At 44.0% G+C, this 10,918-nt stretch overlaps 1 protein-coding gene and 1 long non-coding RNA gene across 2 annotated transcripts; one reads left to right on the plus strand and one right to left on the minus strand.

The window, feature by feature from the left end:
• Window positions 1–1,532: 1,532 nt before the first annotated feature.
• LOC118901084 lies at window positions 1,533–9,091 on the minus strand. The gene is made up of 3 exons (XR_005021287.1): window positions 8,934–9,091; window positions 8,108–8,203; window positions 1,533–1,675 (listed from the first exon to the last, which is right to left on the minus strand). It is a non-coding gene; the product is annotated as an uncharacterized LOC118901084 (long non-coding RNA).
• A 274-nt stretch (window positions 9,092–9,365) lies between these two features.
• TMEM229A (transmembrane protein 229A) lies at window positions 9,366–10,545 on the plus strand. Its single transcript, XM_036864390.1, has one exon. It carries the CDS (start codon window positions 9,366–9,368, stop codon window positions 10,485–10,487), a length of 1,122 nt encoding a protein of 373 aa, XP_036720285.1. The 3' UTR covers window positions 10,488–10,545.
• The last annotated feature ends 373 nt before the right edge of the window (window positions 10,546–10,918 follow it).

Genomic DNA, 10,918 nt, shown 5'->3' on the forward strand with positions numbered 1-10,918 from the left:
GAAGAGTAAAAATAGGCAAGGCCTAATAACTGATGAATATGAGGGTTAAGAGATATTAAGGAGTCAAGGTTAGTATACTGGGAGAACAGGAAGACCCTTCTCCCAATTAGAGTCAGGTCCCCCTCCTGGGTGAGCAAATACACTTAGTGCTTTTCTTCTGTCATAATAGTTATTATTCAGTTGTATGGTCTCTATTTATCTACCTCCTTCACTAGACAGTGAGCTGCTTGAGAGTAAAGATCATACTTTAGCTGTGCTACATCTGGCACAGAGATGTTTGTATGTGTACAAAATGGAAAGGGAGAGAGGGAAGGAAGGATCTCTTTCAGAGGGAGAGATAGGCAAAGGATTTTTATACATGGAGAGATGGAAGTAAGAGTATGTCATCCAAAATAATGCATTTATATTTCATTTACTCATATTAGATTTTTTCGAAGATTATCTTTATTACCATCCACTCGGTAGAACCCATGGTATTGTACACCCCAAACATACATTCTCAACACAAGATTCTACCGTAAAGCCGAACCCCCCACCAGTCATGACTTCTTAGTCTCATCAGAGGGAAATATTTATTCCACAGAAGTTTTCAAAGTTTCCAGCAAGGTTTCTGGAGGCCCACTTAGTAGCAATAAACAAAGCCTTAAAATGTGCATAATTTTGATCCTCCAATTGAACCTTAAGGAATGTGTCCTAGGTAAATAAACATGGCTACACGAAAAAGATAATGAAGAGGATGCTTGTCACATAGAAGCTCATGACAGCAAAAGTTTTTTGAAGCAAACTAAGCAGCCCAAAATTGGATTGGCTAAACAAATTACGGAATATCTATACAAAGGAATCCTTTGTCATCATTACCAATGATGTAGCAGACTATCACATGGAAAGATACACCCTAATCATCAGTAAGTGACAAAGCAAATTACAAATTACAAAAGGAATGCATGATATAACCTCCTTCTGGTGATAGTATAATATGTTGAAAGGCTACATAGCAAAATATTAACAGTAATTATGTAAGGGTTGTGGTATCATGGGTGATAGGTACTTGTTTTACTTTTTACTTTTATATCCAATTTCTTCAATAGGCAACTATATCTTTTGTAATAAGCTATACTTTAAACTCCAAGAGGACATAGACTTTGCCATATTCATTTTTGTATGTCTGGGACATAGCACAAAATATTGCTCAGAATTGTTCCATAACTGTTTGCTGAATGAAGAAAAATATATTTAAATATGTTTATATTTAGCTATTTTAAATTAAATAAAATTTAGATATGAGATAAATATAAGAAATATCTATTCTTTAAGGCAAGAGTTATTTATGGCAGTCATAGCCAGAAGATAGCAATATGTCACCAGCATGACTAATCACAGAAGAAACATGACCACACAGGTCAAGCCAAACAACTACAGCTAAAGGAAGAAAACCACCAGGCAGTCACTAGTGACCAGAAACAGAGCCAGCAGTTTAGCTAAGGAAGGCGATGAATATGCTGGGTCCTGGGAGCTGCACCCTCACCTGAAGGTCGAAGAAATCCAGGCTATAGGCTAATGAGACCATTCAAGCTTCCTTCACCTGTCCTCTGGAATTGAAGTGAAAATGGCTCCCCTCTTCAGAGCCCCGATCAGTGAGCTTGTTTCATAGCCAAGGTAGGCACTTAGAATCCTCCTGTGGGGAAGAGACCTTTTGTCAGAGAGGCAGTGTGGTCTGGAAGAAGGAGCTTTCAAATCCTACCTGAGAAACAGCGCTGCCACTAACAAAGTGAGTTTTGGCAATCAATTCACATTTTCTGGTTTTACTTGTTAAGTATGAATTATAAAAATAGCTCCGTAGTCACAAGATTGAGGACAAAATGAGATAATGACTGAAAAAAAAATGTTAAGATGAGCCATAACTAGGTGTTAAACTATAAAATGTATACTACTACCTTTACTCCTGGTAATGAAGTAATTTCACAACACTCTGTGATGCAAGAGGAAAGACCTTACCTTCTGGTGTTAATGTAGTTTCACCGAAACAGCCAATAAATTCCACTCACCCCTACCTACCTCTTACCTACTAATCTATCTCTTGACTGGTGGGACAAGAGCTGAAGGCAAACAACCAGCAGAGTTCTGTCCTGCTCTGTGTATCACGGAAGTCGGTACTTGGGTTCTTGCTAGTGCACACGGGACCTGGTAGTCCTGGCAGACGCAACAAACCAGATCCCTCCAGAGCCCCATACCCACTGTGCTGTATACATTTCTTTCTGTCCAGAATTTACCATCTCGCTCATGATAATTAAAAATGAACCTTGTAGCCGAAACCTTGATCTCAGTGAGGATAAGATCCACGTGGTACTCAGCTTTGCGTCCTTGGTTCACAGCAGGATACCTCGAATGCAGTAGGTGCAGTAAATGTAAGAAGCGGAACAGGGTCCAAGCACTCGTGACACTTGATTTCCACCGCAGAACTGGAATTCTTTGACTGAGGTGTTTATTCAGCTACCCTCCTACTGCACCCCACTGCCAAACGAGGCTTTGAAAAATTGGATAGATCTTTTCCCAAAGTCTCCAGGTTAGCAAACAACGTATTTTTTGACTGCTATTTTTTTTTCTATATTGAAAATATTAAAATATAATCTGCACTTTGGTTTTGGAGATCCACCAGGTATAAATGGACTTGGTTAAATAAATGGACACATGCAAATCTATTTAAATCACTGCACTGAACCAAGCCAAGGCTTTCAAACCATGGTAACCACAAATAGGGGTGTTAACAGCTAGAACAGCAGGGAGCCGTTTTGCTGAACTTCGATGTCTAGAAACGTGTACTAACAATCCACAGGAATACGTTTGCCTTCCATACTCATTTTCCTATTGTCTAACCCCATCTTCTTCCATTCTCACATTGGTACCAGATAGCAACCCATTCCACATAGCCACATTTGTCCAAATAAATAGCCATTTACTAATTTGTAAAGGAACCGGAAGGAAAGATGGGTAAAATAAATAAGTAAATGTACAGAGAGAAAAAAAAAGATATAAAATGACTGTGTAGATAGATGATTAAAACAAAAAGCATGGTAACAAAAGGGAGAGAGTAACTAGGGAGGAATTAGGGATTGTTAAATTAATACTCACTGGAATTATAAACAAAATTGATTTCTTTTCTTATTAAGTCTGCGACTTCAACTCATTCAAGTGACTTCAATATGAAAACATAGTGGGTAAGACAGTATAAGGCAAACGAAATTTAGTGTCAAGTGGAAACAGCTTCACAGCTTGGCTTTTGGCTTATTAGCTGAGACATTGAACAAGCAACTTTTCTGAGCCTTAGTTTCAATATATGTTAAAAAAATAAGAGAACCACTGTACGAATTACTGATAATACATGTGAAGCTCACAGCTGATAAGTAGGTATTCAAGAGGTAGTATCCATTAACTGTGATCATCTATGTTACCAATAAACCCCTAACCAATATAAGGGAATATTATGATCAAAAGAAGCTAACTTCCTATGAGAAAAAAATGGAATTAACGGGTGGGGAAAATAGTCTCCTTGGGGCACTCAAGGTGAGGCACATGCAGGCAGACAAAGATTACACAAAGGGAGTATTTCTGATTTGAACATTGCTCAAGGTGAAATTTTATTGTTTAAGCAAGCTTTATAAAAACAATTTACTTCTTTTTTTTCCCAAGCTTTATGAATTAAAAGAATTTATTCAAAGTCTGTTTCTTGTGAGCCTTCACTCAATGAGATCTCAGAAACAAACTTCAGCTTTCCTGGTGAAAACTAGGAGCTCCAAGAAATCCCAGGGACAGAAGAGAAGGGCTGAAATTAAAATTAACAATATAAAAGGACATAAAAAAGCCACCAGGAGGAAGTACAAAAGGAAACTTTCCTGATACCAATGTGACTCCCCATTAATCAGATTATCAGAAAAGAGGAATAAAAGGACTATAGTTTAAAAGAAGCAGCTTTGTAAAGACATACAATAGGAACAACAGGGCAGATTTCCATGATGATTCCCTAACAGTTATATTCAAAAAAGTTTACGCACTGCTCTTCGATCTTTCTGCATTTGGCAACAATCACTAATAGTCACCTCTGTTTAAGCAACGTATAGAAAAATTTCTTTAATTTGGAACTTTAGTATACAACAAAAGAAATTAATTAAGAGAGAAGAGATTATGTAAAATAAATGAAACTGTAGACATATGCACACAAATGTTTTACAAATATACAATACAGAGCTGGTTTTATTGAACTGTCAGTCTCCCTCCCCTCCCCTCGCCATTTACACACACTGGGGATGGGCATCATTTTAGCTAAACTCAGTGTCAATCCTGCTTCTTCATTCTCTTTACCTGTCCTTATTCAAATTAATCTCCCCTTGGATTCCTCACCATGAGATTGTGCAAACCCAAGACCATACACCCCTACGGCTTATTGTCTACATGGTGTGACTTAATTATTTGACTGTCTTCATTAGCATGATTTTACTATTCCAGGAAGCTCTGGTCCAGGGAGATAAAAGTTTACTATTCATTCTCAACACTTTTTGAAACCCTCACCTCAAACCTTCATCTTGCTGTGTCCACCAATCCTAAACAATTATATCAAAATTGTTACCCAATTCTAATAAAGCCCTTATATTGAAAGACCCATCTTCAACCAGACTCCAGAAATCTCATAAATAACCCAACAGTGCCCTCCCCACTCCAAGATGCTATTAAGACTTTGTCAAGATAGAGGGCTCTCTTGCCATGGAAAGCAACAAACTCAGCTTTGCTTTAGCAACAGGTAATGTTGGTGGTGTTTTTAGAGAGCCAGCATTCAAAAATTGCAAGCCTTCTTGGACGGATGTCTTCCTTGGTTTGATGATTACAGTATATAAGAGGTGTGTGTGTGTGTGATTTGATCCATATGTAGAAAGACTTTTACTTCTACTGCTAATATGGCTGCTGCCTTTTACTGTTTATCATTACATTCATGCCTTGCCTTGTTGAACTTCTCTTAAGCTGTTTTCATCATGCTGTGTTCTCCATACACTTGTCTTTTGCTCTTCTGGTATGTAATTAAAGGTCTCAGACATTCCATACATCTAAAAGACTACAACCTTGAACCTGTGGCCACTAGGCAACAATTCACTAAAGATATCACAGTCCTCCAAAGGACGCATCTCCTAATTCTCAAATCTCTCCGTGGCTCTAGGAGTTGTACCCATATGGCCAGACCAGTAAGGTCAGTGTTGGCTCCACGTGAACCATTACATCGCTACAGACCTAGTTACTCAGACAATTTCATAGCCCCTGAGGTCAAAGAAGCCTGTGTTTTCCATGGAAGAACAATGTTCCAAATATTCTTTGAATGACTGCTCCTTAACCTAAGGAATCTCAAACTGATGTTATTTCATTGTAGATTCCTGTCTCCTACTTTTAAACTCCCCTCATCCTCTCACCCAACGACTCCCCCAGAGTTGTTGGGTTTACAGATATGTCTTTGCAACCTCCTGCTTGCAGCAGCAAAGACCAACACAGAAATGTTTTTAAACATTTTATGATCATAGAGACCCTGACGCAAGGATTTTTAATTATAAAATCATCGTGGATCATTAAAGCCAATCTGCAGTTTTAAAAGCAAGAAGAATTTTTTTTGGAAGCATAGCAATGAAGCATTTCAAACAAAAGGAACAATGTGAAGATAAGGCGGAAACAAAGACTGTCACCATTGTTGGGCTAACTTTTCAGAATGGTAGAAGATACTGATTTTTAAAAATGAGGCAATGAGTGAAAAGAATTAAAGGTAATTTATACAATGAATATTTTTCTTGCACTTTGTCTCATGCCTTTTAAAAAACTTTTCTTTTTACCTTTTGCTTTTTCTTTTAAGTTAGTGTTTCCCATTCTGAAAGTAGTGTGACTAAGTAGAGGTCACAGTGAAATATAAAAGAAACATGGAAAGAATAACAAGTAATAGATGCACTTTCTACTCCAGTTTTAAAACTATTGATTTATGTTTTTCATCACTTCTCCTAGGATAAATGAAAAACAGATTTTAAAAGTGTCTTTGAAGAATGAGAAGATTTTTAGTAGTCTAAGTCACTTGGTAGAGCACTACAATGACCACGGTGGTAAGATCCAAACTTTTTATTATATATCCCCTCATTTAAAAAGTAAGCATGGGGCTTTCCTGGTGGCACAGTGGTTAAGAATCCGCCTGCCAATGTAGGGGACACAGGTTCGAGCCCTGGTCCGGGAAGATCTCACATGCCGCAGAGCAACTAAGCCCGTGCGCCACAACTACTGAGCCTATGTTCTAGAGCCCGCGAGCCACAACTACTGAGCCCATGTGCCACAACTACTGAAGGCCACACACCTAGAGCCCATGTTCCGCAACAAGAGAAGCCACTGCAATGAGAAGCCCGCACACCTCAACAAAGAGCAACCCCCGCTCCCAGCAACTAGAGGAAGCCCATATGCAGCAACAAAGACCCAACGCAGCCAAAAATTTCAAATTAATTAATTTTTTAAAAAGTAAGCATGTTGGGCTTCCCTGGTGGCGCAGCGGTTGAGAATCTGCCTGCCAATGCAGGGGACACGGGTTCGAGCCCTGGTCTGGGAAGATCCCACTTGCCGCAGAGCAACTGGGCCCGTGAGCCATAACTACTGAGCCTGCGCGTCTGGAGCTTGTGCTCCGCAACAAGAGAGGCCGCAACAGTGAGAGGCCCGCGCACTGCGATGAAGAGTGGCCCCCGCTCGCCGCAACTAGAGAAAGCCCTCCCACAGAAACGAAGACCCAACACAGCCAAAAATTAAAAAAAATTTAAAAAAAAAGTAAGCATGTTTCGTATATGTGTATGTATTACACATGTATAAATTTTATATACATCCTATTATGCTGATATAATTTATATACTAATATTATACTAATATAAAGTTTATATATGTCCTATTTACTGATATCATACTGATATAATAGAAATTTTTTAAATGCTGAGATTTAAAATACAGAAAAAAAAGCTCTAATTTTTCGCTTTGTTCAAAAGATTTTCCTATACTCCCTGGGATGAACTAGACTGGATTACAAAATTAGACGTTTCAAGGTTTTCTTTGCATCTTTAAAAAAAGTTAGAAGAAATAGAAGGCTTGGGTCCTTGAACTTTAATTTATTATCTGAAAATAATTCAGGTTTAATCTAGCAAATTACTGTATGCATGTTTGAATCACTATATTTACACTATTATGATGAAGTGTTTCCTGGTCTGAATAGCAATTATAGAAACAGAAAGCATTTGTTTATTATCTGATAAATTGGGCCCTAAATTATTTATTTAGTAAAATAATAACTCAAAGGAACGTTTTATCGGGTGTGTACTACTAGCCAGTCATAATTAGTTATTAATAAGGATCATAAATAAGTAAGCTTTACACAGGTATGGTAGATTGTTGTCATATCCATTAGACTATACACTTCTTAAATTGTGCATCTTATAACCCTTTCTTTCCCCAGTGCACATAACATCTTGTATATAGTAGGTGCTCATGAAAATGTCTGCATTATTATTTCTCTTCATCGTTCTTGCTCATGCCCTTGGGCAACTAACCCTGTCTGTTTTACAACAGGTTTGATGAGCCTGATGCCTGATGCTTCTGTCCGTAGCATGACAACGTCCACACACTGACTTTTGACAGTTGCTAAAGGAAATCTACAAATGAACCACATTCTAACAAAGCTTTTAAAAATAAATAAATAAATAAGAACTTGGCCTTATCCAAGCGTTGATATCACCTTAACAATCTTTCTCCTCACCACACTCTTATTTCTCTCTCTTCCCTAACTCACCGACAATTTAGTAACCACAGATTGATTGTAATATAAGGGGTTGAAATGAAGGGGAGAGAGTGGAGAGGAAGTTGCTTTAAAAATGGAGGAACTGCCTCAGAATATTTATTTTCCCGAAGGAAAAAAAAATCCTCAGAAAGCTTTCCACCCAGGAAACATCTGAACTTACAAACTAGATCTGTTATCTAGTTTGCGCCTAGACATGATCTATGGGTTTTGGGGGTTTTTTTTTTTTTTTTTTTTTGGCGGGGGAGCGGTGTCAGTATAACTTACCTCTAGGGTTGTCTCCAATTCTAAGCCTGATTCAAAATTGGAGAAAAACAGTGGAGCCCAACACACCAAACTTCTGGAGTCCCTCACCCTCTCCACCTAAAAAAAAAAAAAAAAAAAAGTCCCCGCTCTCTTTTCCACTCTCCATTTTTGGGATGACCTAGTTCTTCTGCAAGGAGAAAAAGTGGCCACTGGGGTGTGCCAGTGTGAGCAAAGGTACTATTCTTGATTTCAGATAAAGCAATGCCCGACCCAGCTGGCCTCCAATCATTTCATAACTTCTGGGGGACTCTGAATCTTGGTCCCCGGCCCGGAGCGAACAAGCCGCGGCAAGCCGACTGGCCAGGCAGAGAGATTGACAAAGAGGACCAGGCCCCGCGGCAACACTTCCGAAGCAGGGAAACCCAGGGGCGGGCCGGCCTGCAGTCTCCGGTTTATTCTCTGTGACTGGGACACAGCTGGCTTTGAATAAGGACATTAAGTATACAGCACCATAGTTCGGTCTCGGGCCCAGCCTCTGGTCGGTGGCACTCGGCCATTCGTCTCCGCCAGCCAGGCCCTCGCCCTGGTTCCTCGATAAAAGGGATGCCCACTAGCTCGCAGTCACACCTGTTGGGTGTTTCTCCACTCGGAGCCTCCGCCCCAGCAAACGCCTCCGGCCCGGGCGGGGACCGGGTCGGGGAGGCAGGGCCGGACCTTCCCCAGTGGACCCCCGAGGGACTCGGCGCGGAGGGCTGGGGCGGGGAGGGGGGAGCTGCGAAGGCGGGAGAGGTCGACAGGGGCTGAGAGGGGCATGGGGAGGGCCGGGGGAAGGGGCGTCGCTGCTCACGTTACGCTTCTAGAACCTGCAGCAGAGGCGGCGGGGCTGCGCCGCCGAGGAGATGAGGTTTGCACCAGACTCTGCATTTCTCCCCTCAGCCCCGGCGCCACTGCACCTCGCCGGGCCTCGGCGCCCGATAGGCCGCGCAGCGTGAGCGCGGGCGCTGGCCGGCGGCACCTCGCCCGGGACTGGAGGCGAGGGCGCGGCGGGGCCGCGGCGGGGGGACTCCGCGAGCCGGGCGGCCCGCGCGTCCCCCAATCGCAGCAGCTCCGGCCGCCGCCCGGCCGCGGCCGGGACGGAGCTCCCCGCGCGCCCCCCGGGGGCCGGCAGCGTCCGGGAGGCGGCGCGGGGCTCGGGCCCTCGGCCCCGCAGCTCCGCGCACCCGGCAGCGGCGGCGGCGGCGGTGGCGCGGGCTCGGGCGCCCGGGCAGCCTCTGAGCCGATGGCCCGCAGGGACGCGGACGACGAGGGTCCCACGCGGAGGGGCGGCGCGGCGAGGGTTTCTGGGGCCCCCGGCGGGCGGGGAGGCGAGGCAGCCGTCAGCCGCCCCGAGCCGCTGTCCACTGCTGAAGCGCCGGCCGAGGGCGCCGCGCTGCCCGCCTGGATGCGCCTCTACTTCTACGGGATGCACGGGATCACCCTGGACGTGCTCCTGTCTGCGGCGCGGCGCTTCGTTCGCAGCCCCGACCTCCGGATGCTGGGCTTCTCCTCGCCCTACCACTGCCTTCTGCACTCGCTCACCCACTTTGCCCTGGAGAAGGTCTACCTGCAGCAGCGGCGCTGCCCAAGCGCCTTCGTCTTCAATTTCCTCCTCTACCCCTCGGCCCACGTGGGGCTGCAGACCCTGGCGGGCGCGTTGCTCAGCCAGGGCGGCGGGCCGGGGGGCGCAGCGGCGCCGGGGGCGCTGGACCTGGCGCTGCAGTACGTGCTGGCGCTCTACCACTGCCAAGTGTTCCTGAAGCGCTTCCTGCGCTTGCGGTACCAGCGGCGGCAGCAGCAGCAGCAGCAGCAGCAACAGCTGCTGCGGGGCGCGCCCCCCGCCCCTGCAGGCGCCCGGGTCCCTGCGGCAGCCGGCGGCCGGCGGCGGAGACCTCGCGGCCCCAGGGGCGCCGCGGGAGCCCCCAGCCAGGGGCTGCCGGACCTGCTCCGCTTTCTTTTCTTCGGAATGCACGGCTTTTTGGATGAGATATTCTTCACATTCTTCTTTAACCTGCTGGGGCAGGGGGACGGGACAAGCAAAGGCCACACGTCTCTCTGGTCCTTCTTTATGTACGGCAGCTGCAGTTTCGTAGTGGAAAAGCTCTACTTCCACCTCCACTACAGTCGGGGCTGGGGTACCTGGAAGCGAGTGCCCTTCTACGTGATCTTCATCTACGCGTGGGAGTTGTCCTGGGGTCTGGGACTCCGCACTTGGGGCGCTTGTTCCTGGGACTATTCTCACTATCCGCTCAATTTCATGGGCCTTATCACTCTGATGTATTTACCTGGTTGGATATTCCTTAGTGTGTACCAGGACCTACTTTCCAACGTGTTGTGGCAGGTGCAGTACGTACCAACTAACTAAGACCAAAAAAAAAAAAAAACCACAGTCACTGGATTTCCATGAATGAATGTGATTTATTTTTACACACTTAAAACGCGGTGAGGTTTTTTTGGTTTTGGTTTTGTTTTTTAGCCTTTTAATTTTTATACATTTTATTAAACTTTTTCAACCTGTTTTATTCGATATTTTAGTTTTTCTATTTGGAACTTATGCATAATACTACAATACTTTGAAATATTGCTGGAAACATAACTCAAAGTACTTAACTCCTCAATATTTTAAAACCCTCACTAGCCCAAACAGCAAAACCATCATACCTTAACATCGAAAAGCTGTAGAATTCACTTATTTGGGTGGGAGGATAGCCACTGATTTTTCTTTTTTCTTTTTTCTTTTTTTTTAAGTGAGGAAGTTCTTCAACTCAGAGACCAGTGATTTTTACAAGATTTGGT

This window comes from Balaenoptera musculus, chromosome 9 (genome assembly GCF_009873245.2).
Source record: "Balaenoptera musculus isolate JJ_BM4_2016_0621 chromosome 9, mBalMus1.pri.v3, whole genome shotgun sequence".
Taxonomy (NCBI): domain Eukaryota; kingdom Metazoa; phylum Chordata; class Mammalia; order Artiodactyla; family Balaenopteridae; genus Balaenoptera; species Balaenoptera musculus.